Genomic DNA, 20,315 nt, shown 5'->3' with positions numbered 1-20,315 from the left:
AGCACCAGGTCATTACTGACTCATGCTAGATCACTAGCAAAGCTTAGTTTGAGGAGTGTCTACCTGTCATGCAGCTGTTAAAACCATAGGTGGCAACCTCATATATGGTGTTTGTCCTGAGCCGGGACCAGCTCTGGCGTCAGGACTCCCAGAACTCTCCCCACCTTCCAAAGCACCCAGGGAGAAGGAGAGTTGGGTGGTTAGGCCCCAGGTCTCCTCGCTGCTGGCGATGTCTGCAGAGCCCTGGGTCTCCCCACAGCCACCTGCAGAGCTGCTTCCTCCTTCCATCGTGGGGTTGGCGGCGTCAGGCACGAAGATGCCTGGACTGTGGGCATTCTCCCGAAGGGGGGAACAGTCACAGCCCAGTGGGAAAGCGAGGAGGCAACGCCGCCCGAAGACCCAGCCGGCACAAGTGTCGGTCCAACCTGGAACGGCAAAGAGGGAGGGCAGGGAAGAGCAAAAAGGAATGGAGGAAAGTGCAGGAGTTGGACAGCAAGCCCTGCCTTACCTGACTAGGGCCATTGCAAGGCCAGGAAGGGCAGCGTGGAGCTGCTGGGGGAATGGAGCGGCAAGGAAGGTGGCTGTCAGGCTTCTGACAGCGGCATGGCAGCCGGGCAGAGTAGGAGGCTCAGCAGCTTGGGGAAGAGACAGTCAAGCAGAGAGGCAGTTATTTATGGACTTGGGGTGGGGCTGGGAGTGGAGGGGAGGAGCAGAGGGAGGTGCCTCACCTTCATAAGGTCCATCAGTCACAGAGGCCGGGGAGAAGAAGTTGGGTGGCCTAACCCAGGAGCCGAGGGGATAGCCTTGTCCCTAGACTCTGATTCTGATGCCGAGGAAGCGACAGGGGTCTCCAGAGAGGTGAAGGTGGAGAGGCCAGAGGGGCAGCGGGGAGGGGCCAGGAGCTCACAGTGTTTGGTGATAGAGTCATAGAGTTGGAAGGGACCACCAGGGTCATCTAGTCCAACCCCCTGCACAATGCAGGAAATTCACAACTACCTCCCCCCACAAATCCCCAGTGACCCCTACTCTATGCCCAGAAGATGGCCAAGATGCCCCTCCCTCTCATCACCTGCCTAAAGTCATAGAATCAGCATTGCTGACAGATGGCCATCTAGCCTCTGTTTAAACACCTCCAGGGAAGGAGAGCTTACCACCTCCCGAGGAAGCCTGTTCCACTGAGGAACCGCTCTTATTGTTAGAAAATTCTTCCTAATGTCTAGATGGAAACTCTTTTGATTTAATTTCAACCCGTTGGTTCTGGTCCGACCTTCTTGGGCAACAGAAAACAACTCAGCACCCGCCTCTATATAACAGCCTTTCAAGTACATGAAGATGGTTATCATCTTGATGGTTATCATGATCTATGCAGTGAACACATACATTTGCAGATTTCATGAAGGATGGCGTGGACCAGTTCTAAACCAACAAAGCATGTTTAGGGGATCTAGTTTCTCATGTTTCCATTCTCAGATTCACAATCAGCACAGGATGTACTTGCTTTGTAGTTTTCACCTTTCCCCGCTCTGCCTCAGCTCCTGTGCAGCCCACTGCTGGAAAACATTTCCTGGTATGATGTTAACTGGTAAGAAAGTTTCCCACTCTTCTGTATGTCAGGCTACTGTTAAAGACAGAGAGAAAAGGTGTGTGTGTTGGGAGGGGTACCAGCTCTAGCCTGCTTATTTAAAAATTTCTTCATCAACACATAGTTCTTCTGAGGACTGATCTTCTGCATTTGCCTTAGAAAGGTATATAAATCCCCCTTTCCTTCTTGCCAGGAAAATATACACAAGGCTGTGGAGAGGGGTGAGGAGACTCACACTGTCACTTGCTTTTTTTTTTCTTTTTTCTTTTTTACAGTCAGGAGTACTTCCTTCTTTTGTTTCCTTGTAAAATATAGGGCAGACCAAGCTGAGCTTGTGGTCAAGATTTGCCCTCCTCTGGCTGCTGTGTGACTATTTTCCTCAGGCATGTGTGGCTGCTTCATTCCACCTCTTATAATCCGTGTGGACGTCCTGCTTTTCAACAGGTCTGAAGAAAGCTCTTGGTAGAAAGAATTTCCAAATGGGATCACAGTCATCAGGTAGGGATCCGGCTTTCCTTGTCTCTGTGATTAAAACTAAAACAAGGGTCTTCTCTGTTACTAATCTTTTCCTTGGGCAATCACTGTGAAATTCGGCTTTTCAGAAAGACGTTGTATATATTTATAGCCAAGCTAAGTTATAGCAATTGTTCAGAGGCCACTTTTTCTGTGATTTAACAGGCTGCTTTATGACAGGCTGAATTTTAAATACATTTTTCCCTGTCTCTGCATACTACACTTTTGAATGGCATCCAGCTTTTATGTCACCAGAGCCCTGCTGGGGGGGAGGGGGGAAGTGGCAACAAAGCTGAAGATTAGGAGAAAATTTCAGGTTAATTAATCTACAGTGAATAACATTAAATAAGAATAGGACTGTAGGATCATTGCTGTAAACCTGCACTGCAAGAGTGGGCTGAATGTATCCCGTTACAACACCGTTAACCACACTGGTGGTGCAAATAACATAATGCTTTAAAATACTTTGAGTAGGTTAATCTGTAGCATGTGATCTGGAGAACATTCCTGGCAGAATGGCAACTCTAACCTCCATTTGTGATAGTAAATTCATTATTTGATGGATGTTTTATTCTGATTTTGTTACCCAGTAACCAGAACTTACACATTTGTCTGTTACAAAAAATTCAAAAGCAACAATAGTTTAATTTATTGTTTATTAGTTCATGTATTATATTTATATCCTACCTTTTTAATAAAAAGCTCAAGGTGGCTAACAAAAAACAAAGAAACATAAATTATGTATGTATGTATATATGCATTTATTTACAAAATGTGTTATCCTGCCTTTATGCCCTTATAAGGGCCACCAAAGCAGCTAATAATACATGATAAAATCACATTTTAAAATCATTAAAAACCAACCCTCCCAAACAAGCGTAATTAAAATGTAAAATGAATGTGCGTTCAATCCTGGCTGAATCCTGGCTGAAACAGGAAACAAAGGAGGCTAAAGCGACTGTGCGTTTTCGCCCCAAGAGGGAGAAGCAGCTAGAGGAGAAGCTGGCCATTTATGCTTGGGAAATTTGCGTTTGATTTGGAGTTTCTCCAGGCTCCTGAACAGCATGTTCTTATTGGCTGTAGGACTGTAGCTGTCCAATAACAGAACTCGAGTGCTTGTGTGTTCTCATTGGCTGCAAGGACTACAGCCGCCCAATCGCGGACTGGGGTGTGTGTGGCCTGCTGTCAGATAGGGCTTCTGACAGCTCCATCCTCAAACAAGATGGTTCCCCCGCAAACAAGATGGAGTTCTCCGTGCACTCCTTCCACCCCCGGTTTTGCACACGAGCTCCGGCCAGAGATTTACAATTGTATTGGGACCCGCCCGTGTAAATCTTCGTTCTGATATCGGGTCCCGCGCACAAAGCTGAGAGCTCGGCCATCTCCTCCACTGATTGCTCATGATTGTTTTTGTTTCAGTTTTACTTAAGTAAGGAAACAACTACATTGTCTCTTTGTTTCTGTAACCCTATTGTATCAGCCCTATAAATGTATCCCCACTCCTCCTGTCATATATTCCAACCTTGCTTGTCTCCTTACTGAAATCATTGACTTTCGGAATAAATCTTTGAATCGCTGCTCTGCCTGGATTTGAGTTCTATTGCCTGAAACACCGTGCATTTGCTGAAGCATGACATTAGGTTGGAATCCATCTTTTTTATTTTCTACTAGTTAGTTCTTGAGAAAGACGTTCCCCAGTTCGACCCAATCCGCCGAACTGATCCGGCGGTACAAACACCTCTGCCTGTCGGAACAGCAGGGAGCGGTCCTGCCCCAGGAGGAAGCAGCCCCGAGAGGAACAGATCCAAGCCGGGAGGAAGTAACCCCAGGAAGGAGCCCCGCAGAACTTGCAGAGGGGGCACCACGGATCGCCGGACAGTACGTCCACCAATCAACCACGGGGCCAAACTTCGATCTTCTATATCGAGGCCCACTGGAGGACCTATAATCCAGGGAGGAGGAACCGCTCCGAGGCCGAGCTGCAGTCACCTCAACCCTGTGCCTCCGAGAAGAGGAACTCCATCTTCTGCAGGAGCAGAACCATGACCTGACTCGACAGAACCGGGAGCTTCAGGACCAGCTGGAGATCCTAAGGAGGGAGATGACGGCGCTAGCAGGGATGGTGCGAGGACTCTGATCGTCCATCGGCGCTGTGACTACCCTCCCCATTCATTCTCCCCGCACAGTCGCCCGGGACCTGCAGATTTCCTTTGATGGGACCTGCGCCCAGTTACCCCACTTTCTACTGCAACTTTCTGGCTTCATGAACGATCAGAGTGAGACTTTTCCTTCCGAAGAAGCTCGGGTGTGGTATGCCATCGGGCTTCTAAAGAAGGAGGCAGTAGGGTGGGCAGTGGCAATGACAGAAGTTAACCCTGGACTTTTGCGCTCCCTTGATGATTTCCTGGAAGCCCTGCACTGCTGGTTTGAGGACCCTCACCGGGCAGAGAGGGCCAAGATTGCTATGCGCAGATTGAGGCAGGGGTCCCGGTCTGTGCTAGAATATGCCCAGGAGTTCCAGTCCCTGGTGTGCAAGGTGCGAGAATGGAGCGAAGCCACCAAGGTCGAACACTTCGCGAGACCCTGACACTGTGGAGGGCTGGATCCGGCTGGCAGGGCAAGTAGAACACCGCAAGCTGACCCTGCAGTTCTCCAAGGATCGCCCGGGGAAGGAACCCCCCTCCAGAGGCCCGACCAAGGAGAACACTGCGACGGAGGTACACCGAGGCGAAGGGAATCGAGGCCGTTTCCCAGATGAGAGAGCGCGCCACTTCAGAGAGGGTTCTTGTCTACGTTGCGGAAGGATGGGACATTTTGCCGCCAAGTGCACCAGCGGATCACCCAGGCAGGTGACAGACAAGAAAGCTCTGACCGGCTACCAAGTTCTGGACCTGAAGAGGAAGGAGGGAACACCCCCCCCGGCGCAGAATGGTGGCGTTAAGCGCGGACCTGGAGCCTGTCCCGTGTGAACATCGCTACTGTTCCAGAGATGTCTCACCGCCAAAAAACGAAGAAAGCTTCCTGTGAGTGAACCGGCACAGGAGGCTACTTTGCAAGAGAACGAGCCGGTTCCGACTTGGGTGAGTGACCAGGGAGAGACTCTACTGGTACCTGTGGTGTTAAAAAATCCCCAGGGAGGGGATCCAATTGCAGTAGTGGGCATTTTGGACTCTGGCTGTTCCAGGACTTTAATAGACCAGGGGGTGTTTGACCGATTGCAGTTGGGGGCGGTGGAATTGGATCAACCTTTGCGCTTCCGCCAGATGGACGGAAGCGACCTCCAGGGGGGCCCCATTCATTTGCGCTCTGACCCAGTGTTGTTGGGGGGGGGGGTGTCAGGCAGGCCTGTATCTCGGTTTCTGTTTCTCAGCAGGTGACGTTCTGTATCTCTGTAAGTTCACTTCCCACTGTCCATGCTCAAGGATTGTTATGACTTCCTGCCCCGTTTGAAGCTGTGGGAATCACAGCGCTGTTTGTGTTTTGTAATCTCTTGCCTTTTCTGTGCTTTTATATTACCAAGCTTTAGCCAGCAGGCTTCATTGCTGTCACCCTTCCTATTATGCTCTGTTAATCTATTTGACCAGTAAAGACCAGCTTCTTTGGACCTGATTGTCTATGATGTGGTTTCTGGTTCTTTTGGACCAAGGGCTTACAGGGTGGGAGATCACTGGGAGCAGATCAGCCTTACCATTGCTCCTGGGATTGCTTACCCAGTGGTTCTGGGAAGCAACTGGCTGGCAGGCCACAACCCCAGCATTGACTGGGTGCAGCGTCAAGTGGTTTTTGAGTCTCCACAATGCCGGTGGCATTGCCGGGAGGACATGCCCGATGGGGGAAGGTGATGGCCGCGACAGCAACCCCGTGATACTGCCCCCGGAATATCAGGACTTTGCAGATGTCTTTGAGGGGAAGGACTGTGACTTGCTACCCCCTCACCGCACTACGGACTGTGCCATTGAGCTCACTGCAGACATGAAGCCCTCCAAAGCCCAGGTTTACCCCATGAGCCCCCTGGAAAAGACTGTGTTACGGGAGTTTCTGGACAAGAATCTGGCTACGGGGTTCATCCATCCATCCAAGGCCGCATTCTCCTCACCCTGCTTCTTTGTAAAGAAGAAGGGGACTTTGGACCTCAGGTTGTGTGTGGACTATAGGGGTCTCAATGCAATGACTGAAAAGAATGCATATCCCATCCCCCTCATCCCTGACCTTCTCAGTCAGTTGCAGGAAGGCAGGATATTTTCAAAACTGGACCTGGCAGAAGCCTATTACCGGGTCCGGATTAAGGAGGGGGATGAGGCGAAGACAGCCTTCTCATGTTGCTTTGGTCTTTTTGAGTTTAGCGTGATGCCGTTCGGGTTGTCTGGAGCTCCGTCCTGCTTCATGCAACTCATCAATGAAATTTTACATGATTTACTGTTTCGGGGGGTTATCGTGTACCTAGATGACATTTTAATCTATCCTCGGGATCCGGAGGAACACCGGAAGTTGGTGCGGGAGGTACTGCGCTGACTGAGGGAGCACCACCTATACACCAAACTGTCCAAGTGTGCCTTTAATCAGGACAAGCTTGCTTTTCTTGGGTTTGTAGTGTCTCCCAACGGGTTAATCATGGACCCCGAGAAGGTCCAAGCGGTTCGAGACTGGGACCCCCCCCCCCGAACCCGTAAGCAGGTTCAGCAATTTCTGGGTTTTGCCAATTTCTATCGGGGATTCATCCTGGATTTTGCCGAGATAGCCCTCCCAATCACGGACTTCCTTAAGACCAAGGGGAGGGGTCAGGCGGCCATGGCCGCTAACTATCAGGTGGCTTGGGACGAACGCTGCCAGGCAGCGTTCGACTTACTAAAGAGCCGGTTCATGTCTAAGCCCGTTTTAGCTCACCCCGACTGTTCTCGGCCTTTCGTCCTGCAAGTAGATGCTTCTGACAAAGCAATGGGAGGAGCGCTTCTGCAGAAGGACGCTCAGGGGAAGCTCAGACCTTGCGCCTACTTTTCCAAAAAGTTCTCGGGGGCCGAGCTCAACTGGCCGATTGGGGAAAAGGAGGCCATGACTATCAAACATGCCCTCACGGTTTGGCGCCAGTTCTTAGAAGGGGCGACGGTGCCGTTTGAGGTTTGGACAGACCACCGAAACCTCAAGGCCATCTTGGGGCAGAGGAGGCTCTCGGCCAAACAGCTGAGGTGGGCGGACTTTTTCTCTAGATTCCGCTTCACCATTAAGCATGTTCCTGGGAGGGAGAATTGCCTGGTGGATGGTCTCTCCCGCATGCCGCAGTAGGACTGCAGAATTGAGCGGCCGCTTGGATCCCTTTTCACCCCAGAACACCTGGGCTTGGACCCGGAGGGGGCAAGCGTGGGAGTTCTGACCCGAGCCCAAACACGGGTGGCTCCCCCCACCTGCCCCGGTACTTCCGCAAGGCGGCACGAGCGATGCCACTCGTCCCCCAGGGGTTCAGACCCGGGCCCAGACCCGGGCGGCGGTTACCATGCCTGTACTGGACCTCCAGCAAGAAGGAGCACCCGATGCCTCCCCCCGGGGAATTCGTACCCAGGCCCAAGCCCGGGCGGCGGGTTCTCCGCCTCCCCCGGCCCTCCTGCAGATGGAGGCTCATGATTCCCCCCGCTCCCAGGAGGTTCCTGGAGATCTGCCCTCTGCTGCAAAGACCAGGTGGGAGGAGGCTCTTCCCGAGGAATGAGGGGAGGGTCCCCTTGGGGTGGAGGAAACTGGGACCCCGGAAGGAAGGACTTATGTTCCCCAGAAGCTGCGCCGGGAAGCGCTAGAATGGAGCCACAGCTCCAAGACGGGGGGTCACTTTGGTTTCGTGAAGACCCTACACCTGGTACGGCGGCGCTTTTGGTGGCCAGGGATGCACCAGGACATAGATGGTTTCGTAAGGTCCTGCCCAACATGTGCTACTAATAAACATCTCATGGGAAAGCCCCCTGGACTGCTGAAACCCCTGGAGACCCCGGAGGCTCCCTGGCGGGTGATTGGTATGGACTTTGTAACCAATCTCCCTCCTAGCCAGGGGGAAACCATGCTTTGGGTCATCACGGATCTGTTCTCTAAGCAGATCCACCTTATTCCGTGCGAGGGGTTGCCCTCAGCCCATAAGTTGGCCCGCCTGTTTGTTCAACAGATATTCCGTCTGCATGGTTTTCCTCAGAAGATTGTGAGCGACAGAGGCTTGGTGTTCCTGTCTAAATTCTGGCAGGCATTTTTGGGGATTGTGGGGGTACAACAGGGTTTGTCGTCAGCCTATCACCCCCAGACAGATGGGCAGACGGAGAGGGTGAATGCTGTTGTTGAATGCTACTTGCGCTGCTTCACCAACTATCACCAGGATAATTGGGTCGATCTGTTACCCCTGGCGGAGTATGCCTGTAACAACTCTGTGCACTCTGCTACTGGACAGAGTCCCTTTAAGACTGTCTATGGGATAGAATTCGACCCTTTGGGGGCGGTTCCCCTCCCACCGGGAGGCTACCCTCTGGAGGTATCTGCTTGGTCTAACACCGTCAGAAATACTTGGCCGGGACTTGTTAAACAGTTGGACCAGGCTAAGGAACGGTACAAGGCGCAGTCTGACAAACACAGAGCGCCTCAGTGGGATCTTGTAGTCGGGAAAAAGGTGTACCTTTCCACCAAGAACTTAAAGTCCCTGCGTCCTTGTAGAAAACTTTGCCAAAAGTACGTGGGTCTGTTCACTATATCCCGAGTAATCAACGAGGTCACTGCTGAACTGGATCTCCCCAAAACTTTACAGGGAGTGACCCCGTGTTTCATGTTAGCCTACTGAAACCCTTTTCCCCTTCCCCTGATTGGCACCCCGAACCCCCAGGGGCAACACCTATCATGGTGCAGGGGGAACAGCATTTTGAAATTTCTAGGGTCCTGGACTCCAGGCTGCGGAGGGTTCTGCTGGAGTATCTGGTACACTGGAAACATTTGAACTCGAGTCACGATGAATGGGTTGCGGCAGAACACGTGAACGCTCCCTCTCTGATCACCGAGTTCCATCGGAGTTGTCCCAACAAGCCTGGGAACCCGGGGAGGGGGTCTTTGGAGAGGCGGAATGTCAGATAGGGCTTCTGACAGCTCTGTCCTCAAACAAGATGGTTTCCCTGCAAACAAAATGGAGTTCTCCGTGCACTCCTTCCCCCCGGTTTTGCACATGAGCTCCGGCCAGAGATTTACAATTGTATTGGGACCCGCCCGTGTAAATCTTCGATCTGATATCAGGTCCCGCGCACAAAGCCGAGAGCTCGGCCATCTCCTCCACTGATTGTTTATGATTGTTTCTGTTTCAGTTTTACTTAAGTCGTTACCGGCAGGAAACGACTACATTGTCTCTTTGTTTCTGTAACCCTATTGTATCAGCCCTATAAATGTATCCCCACTCCTCCTGTCATGTATTCCAACCTTGCTTGTCTCCTTACTGAAATCATTGACTTTCGGAATTAATCTTTGAATCGCTGCTGTGCCTGGATTTGAGTTCTATTGCCTGAAACGCCGTGCATTTGCTAAAGCCTGACACCTGCGGGGCTGAGCAGGCATATAAACAAGGTGCGTTACTTATTCTCTAGTTGGAATCTCAATAAAGCGTTATAGTTGGAACTCCACCTCTTGACTCATGTATCACCCGCACGATTTAACAGGAATGCAAGATAAGTGTTGTGGCAGTAAACACAGAGGAAGAAAAAAACTTGAGAGGCTGACGGCAAGCTGGAGTTGATTGTTGCACTGCTATCTAAATTTGGTCTGCATTTTGGAATACTGTCCCAAATGCCCAAGGTTGGGTGGACAACAACAGTTTGACTTTTAAGTACTGCAGGATCCCACAATCAAAGAATAGAAATTGCAATTAAACATTTCACACAAATTTAGGTATAGGCATAAAGGAGTTTGATTGATTTAAAATATTTATACCCACCTATTACCAAAGGAATGAAGGGTGCTTTTCACTTGGGGACAGGCGTGTATTGTTTCCCTGCTGCTGCTGCTGAGGCTCCTGACACAGCGCAGTGACAATGGGGCTTCCATATGGCTGGTTTTCCTGTCATTTCCCTGACACAGTCCCTAGGCGGCGGCCAGTCCCTTCCCCACACACACACACCACCACCACCACCACCACCACCACCACCACCACCAGGGAATTCCCCATTTTTTATAAATCAGCAAATGAATATCATCATCTTGATGCAATGTTATAGCTACCTGTGTATCATTTTCTGTGAATTCCTAGCTTTCTTTTTCTTTTCTTTTTAAGTAAGTCTGTGTCTCCTTTCATTGTAGAAATATAAGTGGAAAGGTATATCTTTCTTTCTTATTTGTTTGTTGATTTATTTGTTTGTTTGTTTGTTTGTTGATTTATTTTCCTTCTAATCTGCCCTTCCTGGCCAAGGCTGGCCTCAGGGTGGGTAACAACATAAAAAATTACAAATATAATGATAAACAGTAAAAACCATAAAACTACTTCTAAATTATTAAAAAGATGGCCGCCACATAATAAAGTGCCCACTGCACCAAACCCAAGATCAAACCAGGTGTGCTATCCACCCCTCTGTAACATCAGTTGTAGGGGGGGAGGGAGTGGGGAGGTCAGCGTTGATACCACCTGCGGCTGTCCTCAGTTATAGGCCTGCAGGAATAGCTCTGTCTTACAGGCCCTGCTGAACTCTTTCAAGCCCCACAGGGCCCTGATGTTACTAGGCAGAGCCTTCCACCAGGCCGGAGCTAGGGGCAAAAAAGTCCTGGCTCTAGTCAAGGACAGCCGCACACTCCTGGGGCCGGGGGACCATCAACAAGTTATTATCAGCAGAGTGCAACACTCTTTGGAGGGGGGGTGTACCAGGAGAGGCGGTCCTGAAGATGCAAGGGTTCCAGACCATGTAAGGCTTTGAAGGTCAAAACCAGCCTCTCTGCCGCATCTGTACCAGCTGGAGCCTTCAGGTCAGTCTCAAGGGCACCCTACGTAGAGTGAGTTACAGTAATCCAGCCTAGAGGTGACCATCGCGTGGATAACCATGGCTAGATCTAGGCGGGAGAGGTAAGGGCACCAGCTGCCAGGGCCAGCGGAGATGGAAAAATGCCTCCTTGATCACGGCTGTGACCTAGGCCTCCTTAGGTAAGGAGGCATCACAGATCACACCCAGTCTCCTGATGGCAGGCGCAGGTGTTAATTGTACACTGTGACGGACAAGGGGGTTAATCTGCAGCAAGCTCACAGAAACCAAGAGTGGGTGGAGCCAAAGAGTGGACCCTCGGAGCTTGGAGGGAGAGGAAGGGGCTGGAAACTTTGGTAGCCAGCCGGGGAGGGGGCTGGGAGAGAGGAGTCTGGGACTGGCAGTCTAAGGCCATTAACACATGACCGATTTGGTCTGCTTCTCCCCCCCCTAATGTAGCAGTTTTCCAGTGGTCACATGCACGCTGTCCCCACTCTGAGGATCAAATCTACCATGAGCGCAATTTACTTGCGTGTTTTCCAAGACCTGTCTTATCGCGAAATACAGCTCACAATCGAGATAAATCTGGTTGTTCATCATGCATGAGCTTCCGGGTTGATATTCCATTAGTCCTTGCCGCCCAAGACTGTGTGTGCGAGTGTGTGCCAGCGTGTGCGTGTGTGTGATAATCACCCGGCCAAATGCAACCGGGAGTGATTTTTTAATTATTATTAGTGCCTGGCCGCCCTAAAGAGGGTGTGTGTATGTGAAATTTCCCGCCAGATGCAACCAGATTACTAGAGGGCCAAAGAGAGGGGGGGGCTCCTCCGGTAGATCAGCCACCCGCTGACACCAGGCCCCGTGTACGCTTCGCTCCGAGGCCGCGCCTCTCCCTCATAGGCTCACTCCCCTCAGGGGCTCAAAACCACCCCTCCCCAGCCAGGAAAGTGAGCAGGCGATGCCGGTAAGCCTGACGAGATGGCCCAAGTGTCCACTCGCCTCTCGCGGCTCCCACCGAGCCGCCGCTCAGCTGGCCGGCGGACTCAGCGTTCCCCGCTCTAGCCGCGCCTGCCCTGAGCTTCCGAGCCTCCTGCCACCTCAAAAACGGAGACAGCGGAGCTGTAGGCCAGAGAGCTCTGCTTTTTGCTGCAGAGCAGGAGGGCAGGAGAAAAACTAACATCCTGAAGTGAGTTGCGTTGGTATACCGGCATATCATTCTAGGGGGGAGGGGGGAAAAAGGAAGATGCCAAGCACGCACAATCAAGTGACTGTGGTATAATGACGTTGGTAGCGATGGAGCACTCCCCGAATATCCCACGTTATCCCATGTCCCAAACGCATAGAGCATCGAGTGGTGCTCATAGTGTGGGATGGGAGACGGACGTGCGTTCACTTTTATGATCCCAGATTAAAATAGTGTGAGATGAGAGAGAGATTAACCAGTGACATCTTGCCCATGCGTTACTGGCCTAAGACTCTCCGGGCCCCAAAGGGGAATCAGTCTCTGGGGAAGGGGCTATTCCGGTTGCAGGGTGGTGTGGGGGGGATTACTGCCATTGGTGTGTGTGGGGGTACTTCAGTGAGAGCTGGAAGAGGGATTTTGGATATTTCCCCATACTTCTGGAAGTTCTCTGAGGAGAAAGGGGTTTCAAAGACCCTCCACTCCTGTTAGCCAGGCTGGGAACAGAGTCTGTGAATCTGAGTTCTGAGGGATAGTTCTGAGGGACAGAACAAAGCTTGAAAACTAAGAACTGAAGGAACTTAATTTAAGAAAACATCTAAGATAAAGATCACTTGAATGACATCTGAACTAAGCTATCTCTCTGAAGTAATCTTGTGTAAATATATATGACTTTGAGTTTTCCCTCTAATTCTGCCTTCCCTTAAAATCCATCTTGTGAGTTCTGTTCAATAAACTTCCCTGTTCTGTTTGTTAAAGTTAAGAAGCCTCTTGTGTCAAATTTCTCTCTGAGGTAAATACAGGTGTGGTACTGGAGGAGAAGAAAAATAATCCCCTCACAATACACTCAGGCTAACACATATTCAGACAGTCTGAGAGTGGGATATTAAAGAGGGTAAAAAAAGGGGTGAGTCATATACACCATCAAGAGTTGGAGTTGGCATCCCATCCCCAAACTGCCCTGACCGAGCCACAGTACCTCCGTCTTTGCTGGATTCAGCTTCAGACAGCTCTTTCTCAGCCACCCAGGTCACGGCATCCAAACACCTGGCCAGAGTGTCCAGTGCGGAATCCGGATGGAACAGCACAGAACAGCTAAAGCTGGGTGTCATCAGCATATTGAAACTCCGGACAATCTGGGCAAGGGGGCGCATATAGAAGTTAAATAACATTAGGGAGAGGATTGCTCTTTTTGGCACCCCACACACCAGAGGGTGCCACTGTGAAATCTCCCCAAGTGCCACCCTTTGCCCCTGATCCTGTAGGAAGGCACACAGACTGTGCCCTGAATCCCAGCATCAGCAAGGCAATGGTCAAGAAGCTCATGGTCGACTGTGTCAAAAGCTGCTGACAGATCTAAAAGTATCAGCAGCTCCAACCCGCCTTGATCCAGTTGTCGAAGGAGATTGTCTGTAAGGGTGACCAGAGCTGTCTCCGTCCCAGGGCCAGGGCAGAAGCCTGACTGGAATGGATCTAGTGCCGATGTATCATCCAGGAACTCCTGCAGCTGCTCGACGACAGCTCTCTCAACTACCTTACCCAGGTATGGAAGATTCTATACCAGATGGTAGTTGGATAGATCCCTTGGATCTAAAGTTGTTTTCTTCAAGAGCGGTCATACCACTGCCTCTTTCAAAACCCCAGGGAAAGTCCCTGGACTTAGGGACAGGTTGATGATATCCCCCAGTGGAGCCTGTGCTGCCTCCTGACTAGCTTTAATCAGGCAGGAAGGGCACAGGTCCAAGAGGCAAGTGGTAGGTCTCACAGCCAACATGACCCTGTCCACATTGGACACCAAAAGCCACCTGGCCCAGAAGACGGGCAAAGGGCCTCTAGTTCCATTACCTTATCAAGGTTGGCAGGAAGATCATGGAGGAGCAACAACACTTTATCCGCAAAGAAGCTCGCAAATGCCTTACAGCTATGGGTCGAATTAACTATGTATGATTGTTTGCCTAAAGACGTTAGGGACCGAATAACCCTAAACAATTGTGTCGGGCAAGAGCAAGTGGGCACAATTGAGGCTGCATAATATTCCTTCTTAGCAGCCTTCAATGCCATCTCATAAGCTTTCATAAACGTCCTGTAAGATGTTCTTTTGCAGCTTCATCGGGGGCTTTGCCGCCAAACAAAAGGGCTAGAAACTGCAACAAAAGGGCTAGAAACTTACCTTTTAAAAAATGAAATCTGGGAATTTACAGAAAATTATACACAGATTGTTATAATGTTATATCATTGTAACAATATTCATTTGCTGATTTTTAAAAATACAAAAAAGCTCCCCAATGGTAGTGGGGGGGAATGGCTGCCATGGGAACGGGGCAGGGAAAATGTAGCCAGAAATATTGGGGAATGGTTGCTGGATTTGATCAAAAATATCATAGAGCCAACCCCACTTCCGGTTGGGCAAGATGGCGGAGTGACCGCACCTCCAGGAACGGGAGCGAAGGTACCTGTTCTGTGGATCATAACTTCTTAATTTAGCCCTGGGTCAGAAAATTTTCTTCAAGAAACCCAACTCTCAAGAGAGAGGAGGAACGTCGCTACCCCAAAAAGGGTTTTGGACGTGCCAGCAGGTAACTTCAGGTGAGTCCTGTATAGCTCCGACCTCCCAACCGACTACCCTCCCACCCTCTTTCCCCCCTCCTTTTCCCCCTCCCTTCCCCAACAACAATACCCCTTTTTTGCACATAGAAATTCAATATATATAAGATATTAAACCGATAAGAACTCCACTAACTTTTTTCTCTTTTGTTTTTGCCGAGGAACCATCCTGCTGAGTAAGAACTGCGGTTCCGACTCTCAAGGAGGCAACGAGACCCTGGAGGACGGCGGCGCTGACTGGTGAGAAGGAGACGAACCCCCGGAGGCCGGCAGGGTGAAAGGGGACGGCGCAGCTAACCAGCTAGGAGGAGACGTGGGCCCCAAAGGCCGGCGGCGTGTGTGGGCGGCGGCACTGACTTGCGAGGAGGAGACGACGCCCAAGAGCCCGGCAGCGTGAGAAAGGACGGCGGCGTGACTCTCGAGGAGGCAACACACAGCGGCAGTTTGCTTGCGGGAGTTTGCGGCAGTAGAGGTGACTTTCAGGCTGAGGTAACGATTGCAGCCTGCACAACCTACCCTCTTGAACTGCGAGTAGCCCCGGTGACGTCAACGGGTACTACATAAAACTACAACTCCCAAGAGTCTTTGCGTGTACTCTGGCTGAGCCTAATACAGAGTTTTGGGGAATTAAGGAGCCCAACTACAATGATCTGGGAAAATTTGAGTGGGATTAAGAATATAAACTAATTGCATAGAAGGGATGCTATATTAACTAAGTGTGCCTATGATAGTACTTACTTAGAAAACAGTAGTGAACATCTTAAAAGGGTATTTATTGGAATTAAATAATTTATATAATTTTCTTTTTGTGTAAAAATTAAATTGGTTCTACTGAATTGACTGCCACATCCAATATAAGTGATTTGATATAAATAACAACTAAACAATTAAATAAGATTATTCAATAGCTAAACTAAAAAATACTCATTATTATATATAGTGGTTGTGCATGTCTGGTACCTATAAGGAACTACAAACCAGAAGGAAAACATATAGATATAATTTAATGAAGAAAAACAGATAAAACTAGCAATCCAATCTCAAGGAAAAACTTAGAAGAAGAAGAGAAGGAGGAAGACATAGATAGCTCCGAAGAGATTGCAAGCTACCAACCACAACAAAAGAGATCTAGCAAAGTACAAGTTAACATGGAGAAAGCTTTGGAAAAATTGGCTACCCAACTGACGGCCCTAGCAACTCAATTAACGGGAACAGAACAAAGGCTAGAGGCAAAAGTGGCTCAAATAAACAACAAGATGGACAAGGTAAACAAAGTGGGTACCCGTGTTAGTCTGTTTGCAGTAGTCAAAAAGGGCAAGAGTCCAGTAGCACCTTAAAGACTAACAAAAATATTTTCTGGTAGGGTATGAGCTTTCGTGAGCCACAGCTCACTTCTTCAGATACAGCTAGAATGTGAATCCAGATGGATTCACATTCTAGCTGTATCTGAAGAAGTGAGCTGTGGCTCACGAAAGCTCATACCCTACCAGAAAATACTTTTGTTAGTCTTTAAGGTGCTACTGGACTCTTGCCCTTTTTGACTAAGGTAAACAAAGAATTAGAACGGTTGATTAAAGAATGCAACTCGGTCAGAACGGATGTGCTTACTGTACAGACGGAAATAAAGACAGTCAAACAAGAAATGGCCATAGGACTCCAGGACATCAAACAAAAAAATTGAGGAGAATACCAAGGACATTTTGGACAACAGAGAAGACATAAAGAAAATCAAAGCAAGACAAGCCAGAACAGAGAGATCACAATCAGACCATAAGATATGGAAAGAAGAAACAGAAAACAGAATAGCTACAACTGAAATGCAAGCAAGAGAGAACAATCTCCGCTTTCAAAAAATCTCTGAAGACATGACACAGGAACGATTAGAAGAAGAAATGACCCAACTGCTCACCACATACCTGGAGATTGAAGAAGAAGCTATAGATATCAGAGAAATATACAGAGTTAACTCCAAATACAGTACAACTAAGAAACTACCAAGAGAAATCTTAATAAAATTTGCTGACAAGCGAATAAAAGAAGATATATTGAATAAACAAAGGGAGGAACCATTAATTTACAAAGGAAAAGAAATACAGATCTTCCCAGATTTACCCTTCTCAGTTAGGAAGAAAATACATGATTTTGATTCTATACGTAAGCTGTTACGTGAACGAGAAATAAGGTATAGATGGGTTGGACCATACTTTCTAAGTGTTCTACTCCCTTGTGGTAGAATACTGATACGAAATATAGAAGAAGCTGAGGAGCTAGAGGAGGAACTTAAAATAAAGAAAAGAACAAGAACGACAAACCAGGCAGACCAGACTCACCCCCAAATGGGGACAAAAATTCCGCTACGAATCAAGAAGGTCTACTGGACGAGGCAGCGGCCTACAAATGAAAAACAACATAATGGAAGGCCTAGAAATATTATCCATCAATATAAATGGCCTGAATACAGTACAAAAAAGAAAGAAAACATTCCATGCACTTTCTAAATACAGAGCAAATATAATATGTCTTCAAGAAACTCATATAAAAAGAAAATACAACTATTTACTAAATGATAAGCATCTTGGAACAGTTTATACATCTTCAGCATTGGAGAAAAAAAGAGAGGTATAGCAATATACATTAGAGACCCTACCATTAAAGTGTTGAAAGTAATTAAAGATACAAAAGGTAGACAGTTAATACTCAAACTACAGCTACCAACAGGAGAAATAAAAATATTAACATCTATATATGCACCTTTGACAGCAAAAGAAGAATTCTTCACAGAACTTTTCACAGTATTAGAAGAACAACTAGAATATGAGATTATCCTGATTGGGAACATGAACGGAGTTTTGGATAGTAAGCTGGATTGGTCAAAAAATCAAAAGAGCGGCAAACTCCCAAAAAGCGTTAAATTGGAAATGCAACGTTTTAACCTACAAGATATCTGGAGAATTAAAAACCCAAATACTAAAGACTACACATTCTATTCGGATAGACATAGGTCATACTCGAGGATCGATATGTGCTGGATCTCGGACACCCTGGTAAAGAACCTAGAATATGTTAAAATACTTCCTAGGACCTTGTCAGATCACAACCCTATAGCAATAAAATGGCGAAAAAAGATGACAACAACATTCAGGTGGAGACTAAGTGATACACTCCTCAGCAAAAAGACAGATCTAAATACATGTCGTACAGAATTTAAGGAATTTTTACAGAGAAACGAAACTCCAGGTATGAGTTTAACTACAATTTGGGAATGTTCAAAAGCTTATATGAGGGTCATTTTTATATCTATAAATTCAAAAAATAAAAAAGAACGAGAAAAAGCCTTGACGAAGCTCCAGAATAATCTTGCACGACTCGAAAAAACTCATCAACAGACAAATAGCAAGAAAGTTCTGAAAGAGATTAAAAGGACCAGACATGAAATTGACCTACTCTACACTGAAGAGATGGCAAAAAAATTAAAATTTGTAAAGCAAAAACACTTCGCATACGTCAACAAACCAGGTAAATACCTGGCGTCTATGATTAAAATAGAAAAGCAGAAAAGAGCTATAACCTCAACAAAAATAAACGGGAAGATAACACATAAAGAAGATGAAATAATAGAATGCTTCTTAGAATATTTCAAAGAACGTTATAAGAAAAAATTACAGAATGAACAGACGGAGGACATAACAAATTATATTCAACAGAACCACCTTAACCAACTCTCAGAGGATAATATAACTCTCTTGAATCAAGATATTACAGTAGAAGAGGTACAACAGGCAATTAGGAAGTTAAAGAGCGGGAAGACTCCCGGACCTGATGGGCTTACAGCGATGTATTACAAATCATTTGTAGAAGAAATCGCGCCAATACTAGCAAAGGTAATGAATGGCATATGCAAGAAAGACAAGGTTCCAGATACGTGGAAACACGCTTATATAACACTCATTCCAAAAGAAGGATCTGACCCAATGTTACCTGCTTCATATAGGCCAATATCTCTTCTCAATACAGATTATAAAATATTCACTACAATAATAGCACAGAGACTGTTAAACAACATTGATACTTTGATCAACTCGGATCAGACAGGATTTATACCTAAACGACACATGGTAGATAATATTAGGTTCCTGATTAATGCGAGAGAACTGGTAAAACATAGAAAAGAAAACTAGCATTTATATTTGTTGATGCAGAAAAAGCCTTTGATAACGTCTCATGGAAATTTATAAGACAAGTAATTCATAGTATAAGCAATGAAGGCAACCTATCTCATTGGATTTCTAGCATATACACGGATCAACAGGCCAAATTATTAATAAATGGGTCGTTAACAAAAGAGATAAAAATAGAGAAAGGAACTAGACAAGGCTGTCCTCTATCACCGTTGTTATTCAATCTAACAGTGGAAATATTAGCTAATAAAATCAGGAAAAATCAGAAAATAATTGGTCTACAAGTACAAGAAGAAGAATTTAAAATAAAAGCATACACAGATGATGTGCTGTTTACAATTGCAAAACCAGAATTAAGTATTAAAGAACTTATGAACGATATTCAAAGATACGGAGAGCTGACAGGCTATAAACTGAATAAAGTTAAAACTAAAATCTTTCTGGAGCATACAACCAAAGAAGAATAATCAAATATAATTGCCCTTTCAGGATGCACAATATCAACTAAACCAATAAAGTATCTAGGAATAACATTCCCAAAAGATAATCAAGAGCTATTTACACACAACTACCAAATAGTATGGAATAAAATCGAAGGCGACCTCCAAACCTGGGCGAGACTAAAAGCCTCTTGGCTAGGTAGAATAGCCATTGTTAAAATGAATGTTCTCCCAAGATTAATTTTTTTTATTTCAAGCAATACCTATTAAAATCTCAGATAAAGTACTAGCATCCTGGCAACGAAAAACCAATAGATTTATTTGGGACAAGAAACGCCCCCGAATAAAATTCAAAATTATGATGGACGACAAGAAAAGAGGAGGCATGGCACTTCCAAATTTGGCAATTTATCACCGAGCGGCAACCTTGGTATGGATCAAGGATTGGATTATGCAGACCAATAAAAGAAGTATCAAATTGTAACTTGCCGGAGTGCACTGTGGAGCACATCACTTACTATGGGGGAAAAACTGGAAGAAAAATCTAGAAGAAGTAAAGGGTCACCCAACTATAGAAAACATGGTGACTACTTGGATTCAAGATTCAAGGAAGACTGCATAATTAGGGGAGCATTGAAGGCAAAGACAAAATTTGAAGAGATGATAAGCAAAGCACCTCAACACTTATTAGGTAAAATCTATAAGCTCTTGGTGACATATGACACGGAAGACAAACAAGTAAAGTCATGCCAAATTAAATGGATGGAAAATCTGAATGAAGTCATAACAATCGATGAGGGGGAACAGCTATTTCGTAGAAACCTTAAATTCACCTTATGCCAAGGGATTCATGAAAATTGGTTGAAAATG

General features: G+C 47.1%; 1 protein-coding gene across 1 annotated transcript in view; it reads left to right on the top strand.

Moving 5' to 3' along the window:
* Nucleotides 1-1,977: 1,977 nt before the first annotated feature.
* Nucleotides 1,978-20,315, top strand: part of SLC11A1 (solute carrier family 11 member 1) — a 133,110-nt gene continuing 114,772 nt past the window's right edge. Inside the window, exon 1 of the mRNA XM_056861354.1 lies at nucleotides 1,978-2,080. Within this exon, the coding sequence (XP_056717332.1) occupies nucleotides 2,062-2,080 (19 nt within the window). The 5' untranslated portion in view covers nucleotides 1,978-2,061. The remainder of the gene's footprint in view (nucleotides 2,081-20,315) is intronic.

Source organism: Euleptes europaea, chromosome 15 (genome assembly GCF_029931775.1).
Source record: "Euleptes europaea isolate rEulEur1 chromosome 15, rEulEur1.hap1, whole genome shotgun sequence".
In the NCBI taxonomy this organism is placed as follows: Eukaryota; Metazoa; Chordata; class Lepidosauria; order Squamata; family Sphaerodactylidae; genus Euleptes; species Euleptes europaea.
The sequence above is the reverse complement of the archived record's forward strand: the minus strand, read 5'-3'. Positions and strand labels throughout refer to the sequence as shown.